The sequence below is a fragment of the Gallinula chloropus genome (genome assembly GCF_964237585.1).
Source record: "Gallinula chloropus genome assembly, chromosome: 3".
Taxonomy (NCBI): domain Eukaryota; kingdom Metazoa; phylum Chordata; class Aves; order Gruiformes; family Rallidae; genus Gallinula; species Gallinula chloropus.
In genome coordinates this window covers 90881345-90907927 of record NC_140087.1, presented here as the reverse complement: position 1 = coordinate 90907927, position 26583 = coordinate 90881345, and the positions used below count along the sequence as shown (strand labels likewise).

The 26583-nt window shown below is 36.6% G+C and overlaps 1 protein-coding gene across 8 annotated transcripts in view; it reads left to right on the top strand.

The window, feature by feature from the left end:
• Nucleotides 1-26583, top strand: part of RIMS1 (regulating synaptic membrane exocytosis 1) — a gene marked incomplete at both ends in the record, with an annotated part of 323509 nt that overhangs the window by 236912 nt on the left and 60014 nt on the right. For 3 of the 8 annotated variants that reach the window (XM_084261705.1, XM_084261704.1, XM_084261706.1), the window contains 2 exons: nucleotides 14729-14841; nucleotides 23549-23715. The exons of 4 other annotated variants lie outside the window; for them this stretch is intronic. In XM_084261705.1, coding sequence (XP_084117831.1) covers nucleotides 14729-14841; nucleotides 23549-23715 — 280 coding nt within the window. Of the gene's footprint in view, nucleotides 1-5190; nucleotides 5221-14728; nucleotides 14842-23548; nucleotides 23716-26583 lie in introns of all 8 variants that reach the window. One more of the 8 variants, XM_084261703.1, reaches the window with a different exon arrangement.

Here is a 26583-nt window from a genome sequence, read left to right as displayed (position 1 = left end):
CAACATTTTTACAGTCTTACTCATTTTGTGGTTTATATAAATTGTCGTCGTGCACCGTTAACATAGGTTAATAATAAATATGAAAAATATGGGGTTTTTTTTCTGGAGTTCATAGTTCAGTGAGTAAAAAGTGAAAATAACGACCATGAGAAACATGAAAGCACAGCTCATCTGCTCTTTCTTGGGAATAAGCTGACCAGGCAAAGAGTGCTGCTCTTTTCTGAAAAAGACAACGTAGACCTAATGGTTGTGGAAGATGGTTTTTTACATATAAACATCAAATAAGTATGAATATTGCTGTTCCCTTTTCTAGCAACATACTGTCCACAGAGTATGAATTATGGTAAAGTGAAATGACACAATGGATAATTTTTACACATTCATGTTTTCTTTTGTCTTTTAAAAGTCTGGTTTCTCATTTACTGCAAGCGACAACTAAGATTGCCATGTACTCCAAGGTTTTCCTCTACGTGGAAGTTAAAGAAATGCTTCTAATAACAAAATGTTGTAGTGCCTTATAGAACTGGTGTCAGACTGCTTTCTTGAATGGATAATGTTGCTGACCATGACTGTCTTATCATGATACATTACCACAGGGGGTTTTTGTGCAATGGCTTACATTAATGTGCAGTCAGCTTACATTAATTTAATGGCTCTGAGCTGTGATGGTATACTACATCTTCTGTTAACGCATACAAAAATGTATTCTTGTTTTAAACGTGTTTATTCTGAATTACTAATGTACTACAAGTATAATATACAAGTATATACACAAGTGGGGTTTATTCATTTTAAACTTTATATTTGAGTTCTCTCATTTTGTTTTGTAGTGAATCTAGGACTGTCTGTATTATAAACTAGTTATAAAATATATTCATAACTTCCATTTCTGCATAGTACTAAGATGGGAGTGGTTTAGGGAAATGTATTAAGTAATGAACTTCAAATTTCTTTCATGTTTTTTCTGCGATTTCAGAACCTGGTCCAATATGCAATGATGAATCAACTTTTTATTTAAGTTGGCTTTCCTTTGGGTATTCATCTGATATCATCCTGCTGTTCTTGATAACTGATGTGTTGAGAATAAAATACTAGTTTATGTTTTGTTAAACACACTGCAAATGAATGTAGAACTTAAAATCAAAAATGAGTAGAGAGGGGATATATACAAGCAAGGAAAGAAAAAAAAGAAAGCTGGGCAGAAGGGTAAAGCAACTTAGAAAATTGCTGATACCGTGAACACCTGTAAAGAAATGCTGTTTCACTGAACTCTGGTTTACACTTGTGTTTGGTAAGCTTGCGTCTTATGTGTAAAATATACGAGTAGGATGCAACGTATCATTTACTTTGTTGTTACATATCATACCGCCTATGTCGATATGGCTGTATTATGGCACATGGAATTGAAGGCTAAAGAGATTTCCTTCTCTACATAGTACTTTGCGTTTGTCTGATTGAATGGCTTGAATGGGAGGTTTTCTGAATTTACCCATGCTTAGCTTTTTGTTCAAGATGACAATATGTTTGCAGAGAAGTACTAAATTGAAAAGTTTTTGTTAAGTTTTGACAGTATATTATGAAATAAATATGATACTATGTATAAACTTTATACTACTGTAAGAAATTAAATTTAATGAGGCTATAAGACCATAGTATTTGCTCCTTTTTTTTGCAATATCAAATTTTAATTACAGTATAAAGTTTTAATACCAGTTTTACCTCCCCAGTCCCTATCAAATGAGTATCAGGGCCAAGTGGAGTAGCTAGAAGTAATATTGCCCTAATGTAGGACTGAATCCAAAGCACACTGAAGTATGTAAAAGGTTTCCATTAGCTCTGCTTGGAACTGAATTGTGTCCTCAATGATTTAAATTCAGTCTCACCATGGATATAGATAATTTCAAAATCTATGTAATATACGAATATTATAGGGAGTATTTCAAAATTATTTGAATTTTCTTCATTTATAAATAATGCTGCTTTGGGGGGTCAGCATTGACGTCCTGTGTTTCAAGGAAATCCTGTATGATATACCATAAGGAATCTTTTCTACAGTAAATTACTACTTTACACTGTATAGAAATTCTATTGTATCAGGAGGGTTGAATAGAGACAAAAATATATACAACTATGAATCTATGTCTGCTTTACAAATCACTGTAATTGCTGTAAAAGGACAGAATGTCTGTATATCGAGTGGGGTTTTTTTATTTGCTGTTTGCATATTCAGGATGTATAGAAGAATCCAGTAAAGTAATTTTATTATGCTTTAAAGCTTTCATTATGGAGCAAATGAGATTTAAAGATGGCACAAGAGACTGGTAGTAATTTTCATCTCAAGAAACGGAGTGTTATTTCGACTTTTAATCTTAGATGAGATTTTAACTCTTCATCTTTAATCTTTACCTCTCAATTGTAAATGGTCATAGCTGTTCTAACAAGGCTTCTTCTAGGACTAACACTACATCTCAGACATTCCATTTTTGTCACTGTCAAGTTTAGAACTAAAAAAAAAAAAGGCTGTTTCCTTGTCTCTTCTAGATGTTGTTGTCTTAGTTACTGTTCTGGTCGGCAGTTTGAGAAAGTAAGGTCATTTAAAATATCCTTATTAGTAAACACACTTTAAAAAAAAAAAATCCCATCAACCCCATTGTCACAGAGAATACCAAAGTAGCAGTCCCTATTCCATTACAGAAATAGGGTTGTTACTACTGATCAGGAACAGAATAAAAAAATGTAGAGAAAAAAGTCCAATCTAAAGGACTACAACCTCAAAACAGAATAATTATGCACGCTAGCAAAAAGGCTTCTTGGTGATGGTGTTCTAAAGGATAGTAGCTCACCTAGTTCTGGAGTGGGGGAGCGAGGTAATTATTTTTACTTGAAACAGTTCTCACTAAATAATGTTTGTAGCACCTCTTGTACCTGCAGACTTTTTAAAGCAACTTCAGTTAAAATTGTAGGCTTCTGTAATTTTTAGACAATGTGATTTTTTATTTCAATCTCAATAATATTCAAGGAAGACATGGCTGTATTTCTTTCCTCTGCAACCCCATCAGCAGTATTTCCTAGAGTGCAAGACACACTGGGATATTCTTGCAACTAAGGATTGGGATGCCTGAATACTGAAAGTTAGTCTGGTGTAGGTGTATCCGTGTGTATGTTTTCAAAAGTCACAATTTAGTCGCCATTACATAACTTATACAACTTCAGAAGCATTTTATATTTCTTTGTTTGAACTGACAGTTTTATAAAAGGACCCAATAATATAAAGATGTTTTGTGTCAGTGACTAAAGCTGTGAAATTCTAAGCCATGGTAAGGACAACGTTGTGGTCTCAATACATCATCCTGTGCTAAACTATAAGAGATTTCAGTTGGTGGGTGGTTTGTTTTTTATTTGTACTATTTTTGAGTAGAACTGTGCAAATATATAATAATAGGCGGGAATTCTGCACTGACTATGTTTCTCACCTGTTTCTCTAACTTCTGTTACATAGACCAAATGAAGTTATACTTTTGCATAATGCATATTTCTGTGACCTTTACTCAGCCTGTCCTCTGTCACCCCAACTATCAAATGTCACGGGAGCCCTTGCTTGAGTAGGAGTTGAGGGTGGGTCTCTACGCTTTTGCATAATGGTTAATCATTGTATTGATCAATGAAATGAACACAGCCTGAAGATCTGTAGCATTTTTCTATACTCCCTTTTAGCTGCAGTAGATAATATTAGATATAATATTAGGCATTCTACCAAGTGATAAGAAAAAACATATTGTGCACTACTTGTGTTTATGAACCAGCAAGATAAATATGCAATGATTGTTTATAGTGTGGAAACAATCTTTAAGAGCGAATTCATGCAAAACAGGTCTTTTTCCCTGTATCTGCTTCTGTTTGGCTCTTGAAAGCAAGACTTCCATTAACAGGAGTAAGGTTTGTGATAATCAGTGTCCTATCTGCATGTACAGAACAACGGTAAACATAACTGAAACAATGTGGTTGTGTGTGTTTCCAGTGGCACCTGTTTGTGGCAAAAGGCCTTATACAGCCACCTTTAGAAAAGCAAAAGTGTGACTGGCGTGAAGTGTTGCTGTACCTTAGGTCATGTTAGAAAAATCTGCATAAGCTTTGTACATAGCTTGGATGCAGGGTGAAGGCCATGCGTACGTGTGTGCATCTGTTTCATGAGGGAAGGCTATGATGAAGACTCTACTGGTGCTGGGCAGGGATTACTTCTATAAATTTATGTGTGTAATATATATACAGGTATTTAATGGCAGTCACATCATAGAGGAATGAAGTGTTTTGATGTCCCTTGTTACCTTTGAACCAAAAGGTGTCAGAATTTCTTACAGAAAATCATACACTTGACTTGCAAATAACTTATATTTAACCAATTTAAGATCTTAAAAAAAAAAACAACAGTAAAAAACATTCTGTGTATATGCACTTATCATTGAAATGTCATTTCAGTGAGAGGAATGGTAAAAGGTCAAATCCTTTCAATTAATACATTTTTTTCAGTATAAAACTTGAGTGGCAAAAGAAAAAGAATTGAGTGGTTTCAATTTTAGATTTTAGTCCTTTAGCGTTGTTTGTTTTGTCTTCATATTTCTGGTTTTATTTTAAAGTTATTAGGTGGCACTGCATATTTTGAGGCAGCTTGTGGAATCTTTACTCACGCTGGAGCATATTTTTTCTCAGCACTGCTAACTATTGCAAATAAGTTCAAGCCTCAATCTTTTATGTGTTTCCTCAAAGACTGATTTTCAGTAGTCTGATGGTTTTTGAGTATTATAGATTTCAGATAACAGAAAATAAATTTGTAGCACTTATGATTGCAAAAAAATAAGGCTTCAGAATCTAAACCAGGGCTATGTGTTTTGAAAGTGATTTTCCTGTCATTGATAAATTTGGGTATGATGGTACTCCTCAAGCGGAATACTTAAAAGAGTCCACAATCTGGTTCTCTGTAACGTCATTGTTCCTGTTAATTTTGAAGAAAAAGTCACAGGCTTTATTATTTGTCATGGTTTATCATTTTAATTTTCTACATTACTTCTACATATGCTGGAGTACTGCCTACTGTACATGCCATTGTCACATGTAACACATTTCTTTACCTAACATTAAATTTGCTGATTTCTTTTTCTGTTTCCATCATTCCGTGCATTTAATTCATTGAAGAGCAAGAGACTTTTTACTCTTCCACAAAAGGTAAATATTTATGTAATTTTTTTACAAATGTTTGGCAACTGTTAATACTGGCTTGTCCCTCAATCCATTCCCTGTCAGTATTTAGATGACAGTGTTTAACAGGCGAGAGGCTTGTTTTTCCAACATCCATATGCTGCCTGATGCCCCTCTATAGATTCTGAAAATGGTTTCTATTGTGATTTCTAATTTCCTATTGAAATGCAATATACTGGATTTAAGAGTAGTATTTTACATGGCTCAGAAGCTGCTTGACTGAGTTAGAGTTCATGCAGAGATTTAAGAATATACCTAAGTTGTTCTTTGCTCTGCACAATATCTGCTTCTAATGATGCAGCCATGGACCCTGGCATCTGTGGAGGATGTGTCTGGGTTTAGGAATAGTTGAAAGTGATGCTGGCCAGAAACTATCCTTTGTATGCAGAGAGATTCTGAAGAATTAATTGTGTTTCATTTGCATGACAAGCACTTGACACTCAGAAAGTTTGTCCTTTTGTAGGATGGGTTTCTACAGGCAGACATGATTTGTCCTGCTATGAATTTCACCTTGCATGAATTCTCCATGTCTATGCTGATACCAATGAACCAGTGAGCTCAAACAATAAGAATCTAAGACTGTCCCACCAAGTAAAAAGTGTAATCTGTCATGTCTCTGTGGAGGCAATGTTGCAGAGAAGACAGGATGTTAGTTTCGTTTTGCTGAGAGTAACTGTTCTTAAAATCAGAATTAAGCTTGGAGAGAAAAGATGAATAAAAACACAACCAAAAACAAAACAAACAAACAAACAAAACCCCTTTTAATGTTATCAGGAAAATATTATGCTGCAATAAACATTAATAGCACAGATCAGCCTTTTCTGACCTTTAGTCTGAGTCCTGGAGATCTTGGGAAATTCTGGTCTGAATACAGGCTTTGGTGGATCAGATCCAAACTGGGAGTTCAACTTGAATCAGAATGCTTCCTATGACTTCTTCACTTCCTGAAAGAGTGAACCCCACTGACACTTTTGTACTTGCTTAGGTAAAAATACAGCAGCTGGTCTGTTAGCTACAAACTCCCAACAACCACACCAGTACTCAGGAGTATGTTTTCATTATAATGGTTAAAAAAAAATAGAAAAAGATGAAAAAGAATAATATTTAACTTAGGTATTAGCAATTACAGTTTGGTTTGCAGTGTTAATAATGTGCTGTGTCTTAAGAAAGCACTAAGGATGGTTGATTTTAAAATTGTATCTGTAGTTTTTGCTTTCTTCAGTATTTGTATTTTTTTCAGACAGAACCATACAAATCAATCATGCTATTTTGTCTATGACCCTTTAGAGTCCACAAACCTTGCTCAAGGATGTTTCTTTGCTTAAAACATTATGTAGACAAACCTAGACCATGCCTGTAACAGGTTTGTAAAAGAGCTTGTTTCCACAAGATTTGAATGGATCTGGCCCAAGATTTGGTAGTGTGTAGAAAGTGATGGGATCTTTATGCATACAGATTCTTTTCTTCTCAAGGGAGCTGAATGCAGATGCAGCCCAGAGGGAGAAGAGAGCTGGGCAAAGTGGGAAGGCGTGGAGTCCTGGAAGTTCTGGGGGACCACGAGTTGACCTGACTTACACTAGTAGCCCAGTGTCAAGTCTGACTTTCCCCCGTGCAGAAAGGAAAAAGAACAGGCAGCAGGTTAATGGAAGATGGGGATTGGGGAGAGTTAAGGGATATGATGTGGTAAGAGACATAGGTATGAAGGAAAGCATATACTACAGATATGGACAACACTGACCATATAAATCTACCATTGAAAAAATTAAGTATCTGTTCGACCTAATCAATGGGTATGGTTGCAATAAGGTCTTCAGCAGATTACAAAAATGCTGACTTGGATTTCTGCCAAAACCAGTGCTTTACTTTTTTTCAAATTTTAAGAAGTATATTTTTTTTTCTTGTTGTTTTCTTTTAAATAGAAGCTTCTGTTTGGATTGTGCTTGAAACTGTTTGAGGAAGAACTGAGTATTGCATCAACCAGTTCAGATTTTTATATTGGCTTATCTTCCTTCTGGAGTAAGTTATTAAACTCAGGATGGCCACAATGCCTCTGTGTGTACTCGGAGATCCAAGCTTATTTCTCAGCTTGGCAGTCTGTGTATGTGCTTTGGTCATGCCTCAGTTCTGATCTGGGAGGTAGTCCAGAGTATTACCAGTTCCCATGGAACGGAAACCCATGTGCCCAAGCTTAAGGAACCACAGCACATTCTACTCCAGTACAAGGAGCAGAGCTCCAGAGCAGGCTTCAGAGCACATCTCCCTCACCATCTGCATGTTGGAAATAAGTACTTTTTGAAGTGATACATGCAGAGAAGTGGTAACAAGTTAGCTATTTGTTTTTTCAGTGCTACTAACTTTATATTTCAAAACATTCCACTGCTCATGATTTCCAAATTTTGTGTGATTTCTAAATTTCACAGTAGAGTTTGATAACTTCATAAAGTAATGGAATCTACCACAGGCATATTGCAAAAGTCATCCTATAGGCTGAAGAGAAATAACTTGGAGACTCTGTGTTATTTCTGAAATGCTTCATCCTGGTCCAACACTAGTTTGAATTCTCTCTGCCATGCCACACAACCAGGCTTCCAGTGAATGGTCCCCTCGCTATGAGTTTTCCTTGCCCACTGTGTTGGGGGACTGTCCCATACAAATCCCACCATTGCTTTATTTTCCAACCTTTGTTCTGGACATGAGTTCTGCCTGATTTCTTTCTTAGCTTACACTAAGGAAGGTTTTTTCGCCCTGATTCCCAACCACAGAGTATCTAAGCAGCTCAGACAGATGAAGCTCCTGGATTTTGCTGTGTAGAAAGGCTATGTATACATGCTTCTAGACTGTATTGGAGCTGTAGCTGTTCAAGTTACCTTCTTAGTATGGAGACTGAGAATGAAGGTCAGATCTCTGCTTCTGGGATAAGAACAGTTCTTTGTTGACCTGTCAGAACCTGTTGTTTGTGCCCCAGTAACACTGTTTACTGTAAAATAGTTTCTATGAGATAAATTTTCATTTGAACTTTTCAGTAGCTTCCTTGTGTAAGCAAATCTTTCTGTCATTTTAGACTTCTAGAGTTTTTCCCCCAAGTTTGCATCATAAGGATGTGTGATCCTGCTGCTAAGGGTTACAGCTATCTCAAACCTTGATGCCAATTTCTTCTTGTTACATAGCTTACTCCAACATTTAATAGTGCAGGTAAGACTTGGAGGGTTTCCAAACTTTGTGGTTTGCCTATACCTCCTTTCTGTGTTCATCCTCTGAACAGAAATGTGCCTCAAAAGCAATTTCTGTGTTTGTTTTGGACTTCACCATTACAGATCATACTACAGACAGTGCTAAGACATCCACAGGTTTTCTGTAGTGTAGAAAAAGCCCATATGTTTATCATTTTTAATCACAGAGTAGATAATGTCACCAGTCATTCTGGCATTAAGCCCATGCTTGGGTTTGAACAAGAAAAGAATGTCCTTTTAGAAGCTTATTTTCACTTAATGACATCATGCCATAGAATATTGTTCTTATGCTAAACCATCTGATTTTTTCAACATATGTCTTAATTACTTATCCAGCATTACCTAAATTCATAGTTACTAGGCACTATTGTACCTGTATCTGCTATATTGAAGAGCCTTCTTTTGTTAGAAGTTATCAACCCAAATCAAGCCACATATCTCCTTTTTAAACATATCCTAAATCTGTTTCTGTAAGGCCATATCCTGGATTTCATATCATTCTCATGACTTCTCTTTGAATCTTTTTCACCAGCTATGCTTGGAATGATAGTCTTCCTAAAATATCCAAATCCATTGACCTTAGCTAAATCGAGTATCTTCCAGTTTCCATGTTTATTTTTGATGTCCTAAAATTCCCTATCTCTGTATGGCATTTGAGAATTTCTTGTTCTTTCTGTAAGCATAAGGCCTCATTTTCATATGCCTTGTCAGTGTTTCCCTTCTCCTTCCTTGCTTTATTACTTGCTAGATAGCAACGAGTCTCCACTTCAGGGGTAGTGATACTTTGCTGGAGATACATGTGGATCATGTACAAGTTTTGAGTATAAGGTAGCTTTCTGTGGAATTTGGTGATGGTTACACTGCTACAAAGGAGGTAAAACATTTCTAATATATTTTTTGTTGGGTTTTTTTTTTTTCCAAAGCAGGTTGTTTTCAGTGATAATTGTTGTTAAGATTCACAGCTTTCCAAAGTCTGCAGAATGTAGAGACTCTTTGATGATTGCTGTAATGTGAAAGAGGTGGATACCTAAACAGTTAAGCTCAGAAATGAAAAACTAGAGCTAGAAAGGCAGCTGCAGAATTTTTTATATGCCTTGCTAGCTCAGTATCGCTGCCTGTGGTACGATCCTTATTTGTTTCATACATTATGCTGGCAGCAAAATGGAGAGGTGTTTGTAGCATCGTGCCGTTTAAGAAATCTTGCAAATGATACAGTTTAGTCCCTCTTTCAAACCTTAAATAGATGACTTAAAATCTTAAAATTGTTTCTTTTGCACTGGTCACTACTGTAGTGCAGTTTTCGTAGGATTTTTCAGATTTTCACAGTATTGGTCTGTTGTTGATACCAAGGAAGGTTGAATTTATTTTAAAGTTATATTTTGATCACCATTTGATTCACGTTCCATGAATAACAGAAATGTGACATATGATACATTCTGTCTGTCTACTAAAGTGTCTAGAAGAGAGGAAACTTTATCCACCCTACTGTATTTGATACGTTAGTGTAGTATATTGCTTATGGTTCTGTTACACTGTTACGTAATTGAAAAGGTAGCATATATTCTGAACAATTAGAGCTCTAGCCAGACTTCTAGCCATAACTTCTCTATCAGTTTAACAGAGATAGGGGTTAAAATGTGCCCATGCTTGTTTTCTAAGGACAGAAATAAAGATGAGGACCATCAAGTACTTAATGCCACAAGTGCTGAGATAGTAAAAGGAGTATGAGTTTAACAGATAATGTCTTAGAACAAATTAAGAAATAGCTGTCTCCTTTAAGAAAAAAAACAACTGTTAGGTTATCCTAATTTTCTTTGAGGCTGGATTGCAGGCTGAAAATGAGATCTGTAGCTATTTTCTTTAGTTTATTCCCTAAAGTAGTATATTAAGGACTTGAATAGTTTAGATAATCAAAGGACAGCACGTGTTTTATAGGCTGTCAAAAAAACCCAAACCAACTCTTTCCTAATGATGAAAACATGTACCAAGATCTGCCTTTGATGTTTATCAGACCTGCTTTTATGACAAGCAAGTTTTTCAATTACTTTATGAGTAAAGAAACAACTCCTTCGTTATGTGCATATTTTCAATTGTTCTTTTACTAATATCACGATCACCTCTGCAGATATTGGAAATCCAGGAGGTGCTGGGTCACTGCTAGCCTACAGGATGGGAGATGGTCTTAATCTTTGCAGACCATGTCTTCTTCCTTTGAATCCCAGATTGGATTTAGTATTGAGTTGAATAATTAAGTAATGGCTAAGGGAACTTTTGTTTGCTTGACAGGAGATTGTTCAGAACTACACTGGGCAGTTAATTCTTGGTAGACTGGTGTGGTGGGTTGAGCCAAGCCACCAAATAAGTGCCAACAGCTTCTAATTTACTCCACCCTCTGTGGTGGGATGGGAGAGAGAATTGGAAGAGCAATACTAAGTTAAAACTCATAAGCCAAGACAAAGTTTAATAAATGAAGGGGAAAATTTTTAAAAAAGAAAAAAACACCACAAACCCCACCACCAAGTGATGCAAAGGCAATCACTCACCACCTCCCACCAGCAGACAAATGCCTAGCCAGTCTCTGAGCAACAGCTAACTTAAAAAGAATGCCATCAATTTTATCACTAAGGAAGATGCTGTATACTATGGAACACCTGTTTTGTCAGCCATCCTGGCTATTTCTCCTCCCAGTCTCCAGCCTACCTCCTTGGGGGCATAGGGGTGAGCAGTATGAGAAAAAGAGAAGGTCTTGTTGCTGTGTGAAGCACTGCTTAGCAATTGATAAAACATGGGTGATAAACTCAGCACTACACAGGCTGCTGTGAAGAGAACTGCCTCCAACCCTGCCAGATTGAGTACACCTGGGATTACAGGAGTCAGACCGGTTTATAAATACATTAATGGAATTGAAGTGTAAAATTTTGATTCCATTTATATGTCTGTCTTTTCTCTCCTGCATGGCTTGATTGTTTATGTACATCATTGTTGTACAACCTTCACATGGTCTAGTAGTAGTAAAAGCTTTAGCTCTAAATTTACACCCCTTGTCTAAGCAGATATCTACTGCTCCATGAGTTGTCCTCTTTCAATTACTTCCTACACATCTGAATCAGCAGCTCTTGAAGAGATGAGAGTTATAGCTCTCCGAAATGTGACTTATGGCACCAAGAAGAATACCATGTTGACACAACTGATACTGATGGTAGTTGTACCACTAATTTGAGACACGGTAAACCTCCACATTTTGAATTCTAGGGCCACTGTAGAATTTAGCAGTTTTGGGATTGCAACGTTTCAATCTGTATATTACTGTGTAGTCCTTGCCTCTCAACAGCTCTAGGAAAAGCAGTCTGTAAATACCAATTTACTAAAAGGAAGTAGTTCCATATTTTTCTAAGAGGCAGGTTAAGTTCTTGAAGTATTTATGTCAAATTTTCATTACCTGTGGTAACCAGCTGTGTTCCAAGAAAGTAATGTGATTGTATGGTGATGTTACCTATGGTCGTTACAGCTTCTGCTAATGTGCTTTTGCTCCTGTGTTAGATTTTTTTTCTGCTTCTTGTGATTAATATGTAAAGAGTATGTCAGGATACTTACCAGGCAGGTTAAACTTTCTATCACAAATTGAGCTAGATACAACATATGCTCAGATGTGCATGGTAAACAAAGCTGGAAAGAACAGTTGTATTTTCTAGAGCACAGTTACATTTCACAGAATTCCGTGTTTAGAAATACATTAACAGCTAGTTGGTGCTAAATTATGTTTTACTCCATGCTTAAAACCAATTTTCTACATTAGAGAATTCAGATTTACTTCACTGTCCTCAATTTTTCTCATGTTATTTTATAAGAAGATAGCTAATAATGAAAAACAGAACATAAGCATATTGTTAAGGATTTCAACATAACAAAAATCAAGAATTAGAGTTAAGGTAGAATATTTAGCCAACCTTGACTGCAGTAATTTTCATGTATACTCACCCTGATAGCATCATTACATAATAGAATATTCTTTTTAAGGTATCACAAGTAATACATAGTGATATTATTTCATAAAAAATACTTAGCATAACATACAGTTGACAGGTGAAGCACTGTCACACAATGAAAGGCTTATTTTTAGAGTAACTGTAATCTGTGCACCATACACATAATAGGGCTAAATTTTTAAAGCGGTCTCAATTTTCCCTCTGATTTTATATCCCATGTCTATTTCATGTATGTATGATAGGATTAAGATATCTGAGTTTTTGACTTCAGTCACTAATTGATATATCTTAATCCTTTCATATCTGTCCTTAAAATAAGAGGCCACCTTTAAAAATTTCACCTAAAGTGCTCAATTTTGCCTTCAGATACCTCCATGCAACTTCCATGGAAGTGATTGGAGCTGTGCCTGCATATCTGATGGTGGAACTGGACTCATTGCAATTAAGGTACACATTTACAAACATAATTAGTCATCTGGAATATTCGCTGGACCCAGAGTGACGTTCTGCATGTGCAGAACTCCATGGATCAGACCCTTTGCGTGTGGGAGATACTGAAAATTCCAATAATTTTATTTTGTGCCTTAAACTTGTAGCTATAGCAGAATTTTAATGTAATTTGCTGTATTTAATTTTCCTATTTTTAAATAAGAAATGTGGAAGGAGCACATGAAAACAACCTGGTTTTCACAGTGGTATCTTTGTAAATTTTTTCATACCCAAAGCGTGCACAGACATTCCATCATTTTCACAAGCACATCACAGATGGTACGTGCATGCACAATTGCAATTAAAAACATCCAGCCCGGAGTGTATTGGGTTTGTTGGGGATTTATTTATCTTTATGCTTGCAGAGTGCAGCCAAAAAATACATGTGTAAAGACTCTCGCAGTTAACTATGAGCATAAAACCCACACATGAGAACTTCGGTGCCTCTCAATTCACAATACAGATCTTTAAACAATATGATATTTTCCACTAATTTAAAATTCTCTGTTATTTGTGATTGAAAACTGATTATATGCAGCTTTTAGAATTATGTCCCTCTCCTTTCATTTTTCTGAGGAGGGGCTGTTTACAAAAATCTTTACTTTTGAAGAGAGTCCTATAAATCCCTGGTTGACACAAAACCAAGAGATTTTTGCAGATTTTTTTTTCCCAAATAAAACACCTGTCTTGAATTTGTGATCACAAAAAAACCCCGAAACTAAAGTAAGTTGTTCTTGTGGGATGTTATAACCTGTAAAAAGGGAATGAACATAGTGAGTGCTTGTATGATTTGTAATAGCTACTGATGAATATTTGAGTCCAGAATTGTTACAAAGTGCCAGTTTTCAGGGTTTTGGTTTTATTGGTATTCCTTTGCACTTATACTGCTACCAGGTATACGAATTGTTTAATATACAGTTCCCTCTGAAAATTATCCACTACCACAAAGGTTAGTTTATATCCTGGTCTTTCACACCACTCTTTCCATTAGTGCAAGGTCATCTTCTTGTGGCAACCACGATCAATATTAATGGCCATAACTTGTTCAAAGAGGAAAAGATGTTCTTTAGCACCACAACTTCTTGAAAATTTAAGATTAGATTCTTTTTTTTTTAAACAAACTTTGGCATAAGATAACTGAAAAAGCATGAACAAATAATTTCTTTGAATTAGAAGTGTATATCAGAGACCAAAGTTGTGCTTTTAAAGGACTTTTTGTAAAAAAAGTTACTTGAAAATTACTGCATTTTTTTATTAGGACTCCTTAAGTGGAGAAATTATTCCTCTCAATCTTTAGCTATGGTAAACACATTTTAAAATAGTAGCAGGAGTTAATTACTTTAAAAATAAATTTTGTTACCTGTTTAATGCATTAATTCTTAGAATGCGACTGTAATGTTTTCTACATTTAAGCAATAAATGTTAAGTGATCATGGATTTATGTCCCCTGCATCCAGAATATTTAACAGGTCTATAACTCAGCCTATCACCTAAATTCTTTCACTGTTTTCATATCTGTTGCATCAGCTTGATTATGTATAGGAAATTGGGATGCCTGCCCTTTTCCAGGTAAAGACTCTCGCAATGGAAGTGATTGATTTCTTGACATTAGTGTTCTTTTGTTTTGTGTTTACACCCTGCTTGTTCTACATGTTTGTACATTTCTTTGTTTTGTTGAGATGGAAAAAAGTTAAAAATTGTTGCAGAACCGTTTGTTTTTCCAGGAGGTTTTCACTGCTTTTAATTGATTTTCATTGTGTGTTTTTGCAGCAAGCTTAGTAGTGGAGGAGCGAACGAGACAGATGAAAATGAAAATGCACCGTTATAATCAGACATCAGGGTCTGGTTCTAGCCAAGAACATGAGCGTGAGCAATATACCAAGGTAAAGTCAGTAGTATTGAAATGCTTCTTTGGCTTGAAAATTGAAGGCATAAATGTGTTTATTTAAAATATTATGTAATCCTCAAGAACACTGTGTAACAAAGCCTGACAGAAATATCTTCAAGTAATAGCTTTTTAAAATTGTTTATACCCCATCTGATGTGCTTTTGTCTTTGATGTCAACCTAAAATGAATCTGCAAAGAGCAGAACACTTCAACACTAAATCAGGGAAGAAAGGTTCTTCAGCAGCTGCTAAAGAAAGCCTTGTCACCTCTAGCTTAGCAAGTCCTGGCCTGCAAGTCCCTGAAGGGTGGAAAAATGGACCATTGAAGTATCGTTATATCTTGGTCCTATTCTTTTTTAGTTCTCTAGGTCCTTGCTGTTGTCTGATTTGTAGACAGCCAGAGAGAATTATTTCCAATCTCATGAGGCTATTCTCATACATATATAATACCATATTGATATCCCATATTGATATTTATATTTATATCAATTCCATGAGCCTATTCTCATATTTATATAATAGGTTTGTATCCTACTAATGTCATAGATAAAATACTTTATTTCTTGAAAGACAAGATTACTTTGATCTCCTTTTCTAATAAAAATGTAAAGATTTATTCTGATAATTAAGTTTACATGAAATTACATTAATTAAGGAAGTTATATCCACAAGCCATTATTTTATTTTTTTCTTGATAAGGCTGAAATGATACCCCAAAACTTTGCTAGTTTAAACCTGTGCTATAACCATCAGTAACTCGGTTGTGTTGGAAGCATTCCTGCAGTTCTCCTGGTGCCACGGCGAGTGACGTGCTTTCAACGAGTGACCACGGGATGGCAGTATGAATGCAAAAGTCCACTGGAAAAAAAAATCCAACACATACAGCAGCTGTGTGTGTTAAAAATAAGGTCTCTGAATAACACTAGATGGAAGAAAATCAAGGCTTTTATGATTTAGACTTTAGAGCTTCCAGGAACACGTTTCAAAGACTTTTTTTTTTTTACATCAGTAACAACTAAATGCTCTTATTTTTACTTTTACATTTTAAAAAGAGATGAACTTTCCATTTCTGAACCGGTGAGGTACAGAAAACAGTGGACATTGTCGAGCTCTCACCAGCTGTGGACATGAGAATGCTGCCGGCATGTATTGCCACAGCACAGGCACTGCATTTCTGTCCTGACCCCCTGTGTTTCACAGAACTGATGCATGCTCCTGGAGGCACAGGCTAAAATACCCAATATATCAGGTCCAAAGCAGAAGCAAAAATGAGAAAATTTATTTAGGAGTGGGTAAAGAGGCAATTGGGCATCTAACTTGTAATATCTGACAGGTTTGAAAGGTTTGTTTCAGTTAAGTATGGGGACAACTTTAGTAAGGATGTTTCTTTTGTAAAACCACCTCACTGTGAACACAGAACTTAAAGGAAACAGTTCTCAAGGAATGAGAAATAAGAGAAACAAATCATGTGATACTAGTGCTATTAAAAAAAACCCCACCCAATGATTAGGATGGAAATTGCCAATGAGATCATTTATCAGAAGCCAGAATTTTTATACTGACAGCAGCTCATTTGATGTTGGGTTTTTCATGTATTTTCTGCATTACAATTGTGCAGTCCTAGTTAGGATGGTCTAACTTATAATAAATTTTTAAGTTCCAAGAAAAAATTATATTGGGACATTCTAACACTTTGTACTATTTTCAGTGATGTGGCTGTTTGCTTTTCATCACTATGGTGACAGTCATCACTTTAAAGATGTTACTAAAGCAAACCATGTGCTACTGTCTTTCTTTACCCTCAGAAGATGCTGAAAGGGTCAAGAAAATAAACCAGACAGATGAAGATTTAGGCAGTTCTAATGAAAATGTAGTAAGTCATGTCAGGTGGTGCTGTTAAGTTAATGACAGAAACTTTGTAGGACTTCCAACTATACTAATTTCAGCTATATTACTATATATTAACTATACAGCTAATATTTGCCAAAATCTGTGAAAAGTGGGAAAGCTACAGGACAAAAACTTACTTGAAATAAAAAAGGAGAAAAACTGTGCAGTGGTCTATAGAGATTTTTGAATAGTGAGTGAGAAATATTAAACAGCTGTTAAAGAAATGGCACATGAAGCAGAATTCATCTGTTTTTAACAGAAAGATTTCTTTCTTTCCCAAGAAGCGGTGCTTACCCACTGCTTCAGAAAAGAAATATTTATATTTACTAGACAAATTATGCAGTGCAACACACAGAAAATATTCCCTTCAGCTTTTCAGAGCAATTGGCTTGCATGGACTTGATTCTTCCACTATTTTAGCATTTGCAAATATGCTTGGTTTATGGCACAAAATTTATCTAAACTTTTCAAAAATTTTCCTTCAGTATGGACAGGATTTCCTTTGCAATAGTTAATTATGTGTATGCAAAATTCATTCTCTACATTTAAATATGTTTTCTCTTACGTTGAAACAAACCTTTTTTTCAGAGGTATTGCAACATTGCCTTTGCAATTTCCAATCCATTTCTGATGCATTTCCTTCATTTTTTTTTCCCATTCAGTTTTTCATTCTTCTGGTCTCAGTAAGCAAGCACTAGTTTTTTCAAACACGTGCCATGCAGTTAGTTTGTAAACATTTTTCAACATCCATTAATGTATTTTAAATAGGTGTCTGCTCTACAACATTTGCATAGGTCTTGATGCCTGTTCCACTCTGTTTTGAGATGCTCACAGAACTCACATCCTTACTTCCTCAAGATCCAATGGAAAGACTCCATAATTCATATTAGAGAGTTGAATTCTAAAAAGGTTCAGAAAAAAAACAACCGAAAAGCCAACCACAAACCATCTGTGGATTTGGCAAAACTGTTTAAAGAAGAGTTTTAAACATCTGTCTGCCTTCTTTCTTGTATATTGTTAAGGCTGTAGTGGCTAGTGTGCACTTATTAGTGCTGTTTCAGTGTTTGAGAGAAACAAAATGCTTTGGTAGCATGATTCTAGATTTGCGTAGATATAAATGATAGCATATCTTAATTAGGCTCATAATTAAAAATACAGTACAGTTTTATTCCAGATGCCACACACAGAACACAAACACTATGCTGCAGCTGTTCTGGCTTTCCAGAGAAAGTGCAACACTTTTTTTTTTTTAAGGTCTGTTCATGAGTTACTGATCAGAGCACTGTAGCACATACTTAAAGGCCATCACTCTGTATTTGGGTGCTCTTCCAACTCAGTTAACACTCGATGTGATTAGAAAGCACTTCACATGAAGGTGTAATCATGACATTAATTCATTGGCCCTCTGTGGATTTAACTTGATAGTTTTGACAAGGAGAGGATGGATAGGAGACTCAAGATTATAAGGGGATGATTACGTTCAGTTTTATGTGATGCTGGGCTACACTCTTAGGGTTGTGTATAGGAAATGCTCTTGGACGCTCAGTTGATGAGTATCTTCTTTCAATTTACCTTCATCCACCTTCAAGAAAAAAAATTTACTGTGTATCATATTGATAGGAGAATCACTTCTGTACCGGTAGGGTTTCATAAGATTCAGTGAGGTGCACATTCATTTGAATCTTGGGCTTCACTGCAGTTTTCCTGTGGTTTTGCTGTCCCAAAAGTGGGGTCGTTACCCAGTGTGCAGGACACCAATATGCACACAGAGCAGAGGTATTTGATTTATTCCATGTCTGCGCAAAGATGGGTGCTGGGTACTATTTCCACAAAGCTAGCTCGCTACACACACAATTTACAACCTACCTGTCATGTTACAGGATTAGAAAAGCCCACCTAAATTTACACTAATTGGTTAGTAATTACCACATTGTCTACTATTGACCAAGCATATTCAAATTAGCACGCTTGCTCCTTGAAGATGTAGTGGGGGCTGTCATTTGCATACTGCTTGAATTGGGTGGGTGGTTGCAATCTCCCCCCACCACCATTCCCCCAGTCTTTGTTGACTTCAGGCCTCTCTGGCAGTGCCCCAGCTCTGGCACCTGCTGGGGTGGAATGTTTCCTCTTTATCAGCCTTTCAGCTCTTCTTCAAGGAGATGTTTTAGCAAAGCAAGCTTCTGCCCTTCTTCAAAAGCAGGGCTGTTAACAAAGCAAATCGGTACATTTAACCCCAAACTAAACAGTGTGTAAGCACTAAGCCAAACACATTTCTGTCCCTATGAAAATTCAACTTTATGGATATCAGTTTCACTTGCTCATTTTTACTGTGCCCTGTTAGGAAGTTGAGTGGTATTCACTGAAGTTGAGTTGGATACAATTATGGATCTCTGACTCCTCCCAGATGCTGAGTGGTAGGTCAGAGATGGAGTCTGCAGGCACAAAGGTGGTGACTGCCAGGCCATGAACCCCAGCAGCATTTGGAGTCACAAAACTCCCGGTGCTGTGTGCATGAATGACTGTTCCATGACAAAGTATCTAGTTAGAGAAAGGTACCACAAAAGGTAACTGTGATCTCAAGACTTGCCTAAGCACCTGAATGAATCCTTTAATGTTTCTGGTCTGGATTTCTCTTTCTTCATTTTAATTTCTGCATTTTAATCTCTATTTAATATTTCATTTCATTTCCTTATTTTAAGCACTTAATGAGGCACAGATTTTCAGAGTTGACATGAAGCTTTTTTTTGTAGCCAAAAGAAAGGGCACTCCTTAAATTTTCACTTATTAATTTGGAAGATAATATAATTGTAATGGACTATTAAACAACTTCTAAAATGGGCCTTATAATCAGTAAAATTGCTAACATTGTTAGTCATCGAAGAACTGTAAATGTATTCATGAAGTACACACTTTTGGTTTACGACTCTGCTTTTTCCATTGACGTTAACACATCTGCAGTTCGTCATGCCCCTTTTTTTCTCCTTTTGCTAGCACAGAAGCCACAGCAACTCCCCTGGTAGTAAAGTGAATGAAGAACTGCATTTCAACAGTTTATATTTCAGATAGTTACACTGCAAAAACTTCTGTGTTTGCAGTGAAGAAGCAGACCATGCAGATAGTTTGGGCATAGTTTGGCTGCTATCAATGTTTTAAAAAGTCCAGACTTAGGCTTTAGTAATTGCTATTAGAGTGGCTGCAAACTTCAGCAACTCCCCTAATGTGATAAATAGTGCACCTCAGAATAGAAATCTTACGTACACTTTGACTCTGTAAGACAGAATTGAAAGATTGCACTGAAGATTCACTTTGTTTTGAAGACTCGAAAGTACGTAATAGCTAACTAAACATAACATGATGGTGAAATTTATTGCAAATGCATGTAGAGTTATGAAAGCATTAGTTTTCTAGCTGAGCAGGACTGTATCATATGACTTTTGAGCCCAGTTTGAAACCTGCAGGCATTACTTTAATGCAGATACCAAATAAGTGGATCTTACCCCATGACATTTTATTTCTGAATGGTAAGTTTAGGTCTGTCACAACAGTAAAATTCTCTTCTTTTAATCATCACTAATTTCTGGAACAGTACTATTTGCTTCTGCCTGTATTTGGATTGACAGGTGGACTTGATGACTTTGGAGGTCTTTTCCTACTTTCAAGATTCTATAATTTTGTGATTTAAGGGGGAAAATCATTAACTTCAACTGCTTTCTTTTTGTTCATTTGTTAGCTGACATGGCTGATTATCAGATTATACTGAAAAGTCCTAGGTAGGGAATAAGTAGGCAAAGTTGTATGCCTCCTGCAGAGCACAGTGAATTCACAGTAGAAGCAGCAGCTGTAGGAAGGAAGAACTAAATCCAGAAGCAGAAGTACAAATGCTGCAGCAGTCAGCATTAACTTTCAGCATCATCACTTTTGTGCTGATCTCTATGTCTGAAGGTAAGCGTCTTCAGTTTCAGTTTTTTGGAATCACAGCCCTAGCACACCCATAATAAAGGGGTAGCAAAAGCTTACCTGCTGCATGAAAACCTCATTTGGGAAGGGGAGCTCCATGTCATACGTAGTAGGTCTGTGACTGGAATACCAAGGCAAGTAGAAGGCATGAATTGAGGGTTTTTTCCTTTATCTTTTTCCCAGCCTATGAAAGACTGGCTGGTATGGCAGTCTGGTACTTACAAAGCAATTCCATTTTGTACAGACTGATGGTCTATAGAGAACAAGACAGAGACCTGGGCTGAAGACTCTGCAGCAATAATTGATTTCACATTGACGCTGATCAATCATTCAATGAGACTGAGTCCCTGAACAGTCAGTGATACCAAAGCTGGGACTTCTGACTTCTCTCCCAGTACCCTAATTGGACAACCATGCTTTGGCTCTCTCTTCTCCCCAGCTTTCCCAGACCATGAAGGTAGCCCATGAAAGAGAGAACAAATTTAATATGAGTGAAACAGAGTGTCTTCTGCTGCTCCACATGGCAGAAATAGTCCACTGTGTACAACTTTGTTATGCTGTAGTTGAATAATTAATTGAGTGCTAAACAAACAGCCAGATTCAGGTGTGGCTTGGGACAAAGGCCAGTAGCCTATGCCTCCTTTAACACTTAGGAAGAAGAAGGATTTCCAGCAGGAGGAAGACAGTCTTGATGGTTCCCTCAGGCTGTGTCAGCCTTCTTCAGCAACATGCCATAGTCAGGGACCGGATGGATCTTTACCACACCAGATCACTGGTGTGCACTCTGCAACGAAGGGCCACAAAGCTTTTATTCTTTCTTTGAATTTTTGTTAGACTTTAGAAGAAAAATACGTAATCTAAAGAATGTACCATTATTATGAAATGGAGTTGTTAAGAATTAGTGTGCTTTGGTTTTCCATTTCACAGAGGTTTATTTTGCGGCCTGAAAGAGGGTAAGCAGCAAAATTATTTAACAGCCTCTACAAGTCTTTTCCAAAAAGTGATCTGAATAAACATATCAGCATAGTCTCACCTTAAACCCGTTGCTCATTTATATTCAGATAAGTAACTTGGAAAGAGAATCTCCAAATAAATCCTTGCTGTAGTTAAAAATATTTTAAAATATTGGAGTTCTTGAGTCCTCTGTGTTACCTACTATATTAAATCAGAGTACTGCTGCATGTTTCTGTGTCAGTGCCTGTTAAACATGTTATTTGAGCTCAAAGTCATCATGCTCCAAGCTAATCTGGAATCATCAGCAGAGTTTCATTTAGTATTTGAAGCTGAAAAATCATCTTCAGCAAACCAGAGCTTGCTCTCCTGCAGATGTGCCTAGTGCAAGCATCTCACAGGGTACTGCTGTTTCCTCAATGCATACTCCTCAGGTCAAGCCCCCAGGTTTTTATATAAAAAAAATTGTTTGTGGTGTTCATCTTGGAGCTGTGAGTAACCCTGAAACACACTCAGAGACACTAAAATTTATAACTTCCATTTCTCTACAGATTTCCATATTTACAGTCATTGGTCAGAATCCTCTTTATTCCCTCCCCGTCTCTACCTCAGTTAACTTCATCTTATCTTCGCTGTTTTCCCAAGAGCCTTCCAAGTGAGCTGTGGACACCTCAAAGGTAGTTGCTGACAGGCACCAGAGCAAGAGAAGATAAACCTGGCTTGAGGACAGGAGGCCTGATGATACATTTGTCTGCACAAATCTGAGCTTGTGTTTGCCAGGCTTTTAAGTTGTCATGACATTTTCTGACTGACTTAGCCTGCAACCCAGTGCCTAGTTGGGCTGAGGATATCCACAGACTGTCACAGCTTTGCGTATGATTCATAAATAAAATGTCATGACTTACAGTTTTACAGAGCACAGATCTGGAAAATGAACTCCCTAGACTGTCATGTCAGAAACTGCCCAGTCTCCCACATGTTCATAGTTTTCCCTTAATATGCCCTGGGATAGTCACTTCCCAGCAAAGGGTACTTTCCTCTCTAATGACAGTGGGGTTTGCTTTTGGGAATCTGGCAATGATTTGATCTTCATAACTGTGTGACTGAAGATTTAGGTAAGTGTGAGATATGTGCTGTGATTCAGGCTTCCTTTTATATATGCCTGACTGATGATGCAATGCGAGCATTAGGTAATAGTGTCACTGTTGGTTTTAACTAACCAAAGCTTCTGCTGTTATCAGTAGGGTAGTAACTTCTACCGCTGTCCACATGTTCATCCTGCTGGGGCTTACTGCTAGTTCTCACATGTGTGCAGATGTAAAAGCAACGAGATTGAGGAACTGACCTGCCTGAAAACAAATAGTGCTTTTCCTGAGTTAGCTTTCAGCCTGGCTAGTCCTCTAGTATCATGATACTAAGAGATATTTTGAGGTAGAAAATGTACTTTTTTGCTTCTTTGGTAGAACTTAGCTATTGAAATCAATCCCCAATGTCAGCTTTCATTCAAACTCAGGTGCAGTTTTCCTGTTTCAAACTAACTGCACAAGTATTTCATAGCATATTTTTTAATTTGAAAAATTGAAAAAAGGTCTATAGCCGAATAGATCATATGCATGTGCTTGAGATGTCTGACCACTGCATAAATATTTCATTATTGTAGTTCCAGTCTACTAAAAAAATCAGCAGCCTATTTTGATTCAAATGCTGTAATTTTATAATTTATTTCAAATGTCTTATTTAGTCCATAAATACCATGTTTGATTTCTTCACTAGACATAAAGACATAATTTAATATAGGTGTTTCTCTGAATGTCATACGATTTTGTTAGATCTATAAGCAGTTAGAGAGTATATATACGTTATATTGTGATGAGACTCCTCACCCTTTCTTTTCTTGATCCCTAGTATAATATACAAACAGATCAGTACAGAAGTTGTGATAACGTCTCTGCCAAATCATCAGATAGTGATGTCAGTGATGTGTCAGCCATTTCCCGAACCAGCAGTGCCTCACGCCTCAGCAGCACAAGTTTTATGTCAGAGCAATCTGAACGCCCTCGGGGCAGAATCAGGTGAGTTCTCAGAGCAGCTTCAATTGTATTGCACCCCCTCTTTCATTTAGTGCCAAAATGCAACCAGAAATTACTGAAATTAGGTGACCACAGCGTAAGAATTTATGAAGAATGGCTGTGCAGCACACATATAAACTGTCTTCCAATGCCAGCCTCAGGTGACAATATTTATGCAACTGTGTGTCTAAAACAGAAAGCAAACTTCCCATGAGATGACAGAATAACATTATTTGTGGGAAGTGGTACTTGAACATACACTGTCATCATCAGTCACTGTAATCTATATGCCAACAAGGTGTCACAGCAGAAATATTACTGGATTTTTCATCTAAATAATTTTCTTTCATAAAAGTTCTGATTTTCTTTCTTTAAATCTATGTATTTGTTTCCTTACCTACTTGCTTTTGTTTTCATGTTTTTCTGTATATGATAAATTACTAGATTTGTAAGAACTATTTGTAGAGTTGTTTTGATACCTCTGGTTCAAAAGTAGTTTAAATCATGCGTATTATCAATAATAAAGTAATTTCCTTCATCCTTGACAATAACTTATCCTTGGTTTAGTGCTTTTTTAGATACACAGATTGGTTTCAGTCTTCATTTAACTTGGTGGTTTGGCAATATATGATTACATCTACCAATGTCTGAACTCTCAAAAATTTGACTCTGATAGGATCTATAGGATATGAGAAAAGTAAAGAACTATAAAAAAACCTTATTTCTATGGAGGAAATCAATCTGATAAAAGTCTGGATGGCATCATTTAGTACTTCAGAATATATCTAGACAGGCTTACTGTCTAAGAAGCTCAGCTGTAGTCTTTTTTATCTGTTTATGCAATGAGAAAGGATGGTAGGGAAAAATCTGAAGCTGTCCTCTGCATATGAACTAGCTCCACCTCATTCTTTTGTTAAGGAAAGTTCATAAGGGTATTCAAAGTCATGTGTCAGACTGCTGAAATTATAACCTGATAGCTGTAGTAATCCACACTGCAACAAAACACTGCAGTTGAACTGCAAATATATTTAAATTCTCCAAGTGTTTAAAGTTACTTCAGTTCATGCATTCAAATGCTGTGTTTCATTGTTCCCTGGATTTTCAGTACTTGTGTCTTACAGAGGGCTTTAGTCATACCAAAATACCTATATTTTCTAGACATTGAATCTTCTCAGGCCCTGTCACAGCATGTTTGGCAGGTTGAGCAAAATAGGATTTTTTCCCATAAATACGTCTGTGTTGAACAGATTTTATCAGAAATTTTCTTTGGGTACGTGATGTCTGATTGCAAATATCAGCACCAGGAGAACCAGTAGCCTCATGTGAGGCTGGAAAGACATAAACCGAGGGTCAAGTCTTTGCTCTTGGTCAACCGCTGCTATTCTAATGGGTAGTGGAGTACAGGGTACAGGATCAGCTGATGTAGTCTGCAACAGGACCTCCAGTGAGCTTCATTCTACACCTCTAAAGTGAGACATAAGTAGAATTCAGATGGAACTCAAGGGAGGTGGACATCTCACTAAACCAAGTCATTCAACTGCTATACTTAGGTGCCTTTTGTATGCAAAATAAAAATACAAAAAATCAGAATACACAAGCAAGATTCATAGTCTGCATCACCTTTGGAAAGAGTCTTTGTCTCTTTTGCCATTAAGTGAGGGACTATGAATTTTAGGACTATTGATCAGCAAGCTGAGTTAATTAAAGCAAATGGAGAAATGTGGCTGGAGAGTGCTCCAGGGTGCAGATTAGTAACATGAAGTGAAACTGTGCTCCTCTAACATTTCCACATGAGCTAAAAAACACTGGTTAGTTGTTCGTGTTAAGAGTTGTGGTGTCAGATTTCTGAATGTGAAATATGCTGGCTTAAGACAGCAGTAGCTCTAGTTAGTGTCATTAGTGGGTATAACCCTGTCATCCCTCATATTAATGCATTTGTGAAAAGGTATATAAATTAAACTCCTGGATATATGAAAATGCAAGATACTGTCCCCTTTAGGGCTGTCATTAAGGAAGTAAACTTCTGCTGTAATTTTGTGTAAAATATAATTACTTTTAAATGTCAAAAGGACTGAGGTTTCAGGTCACAGTGAGCGTGGTTTATATTCGCTAACTTCACTATCAGTTCTGCAGCACAGACACCTTCCTGACCTTTCCTCCCAAATGCTAACGGAGGAAAGATCCTTAGCAGCTAGCTGATGCTTTTTCCCTATCTGTCCAGGCAGAACTGATCTCTCTCTCTCTCTTCTCCCTGTGTTTTGAGGATTTGAGTTTCTATCATTTAAGACGTTTTTGGTATTATTCTATATTTATAAAGCTAGTTATTTATTCAACTAGTGAAGATTTTAAAATCTAGAAGCACATCTCTTGTCACTCTAAAGTGTGTGGCTATTAGCTATCAGTGTAGAACAATTTGTGGATGTTTTCATCAATTTTTAGTTTTAATGACTGACTTGGTTACATTACTTAAACTACATTGTGTTTTTAGTAGTGTACAGAATTTATTGAATGAAACGCTGTCTGAACAGCAAGGTTTAAATGAGCTGATGCAGAACAATGCAGAAGTACTGTTCACTGCACTTGAATAACTAGGTAACATTAATAATAGCACATCATAACTAGGTTCCTTGGGTCAGAACTGACAAATTTTAAGTTTTGGAAACTTGAACATGTTGCAGAAATTAGCAACATAAAAGAGAGTTAAAACAGATCTACTCTTTCCTTTAATCAATGGCAAAAACTGTGTCTAAACCTTTTAAGCTAGAAGACTGATTTCATTCCTACAATACATTTGTAATTGAATTACCTGTCAGAAAGCTGTGACAAAGCAAGCGTGGAAAGAACTATTAGTTACATTTCAGTCTCAAGATC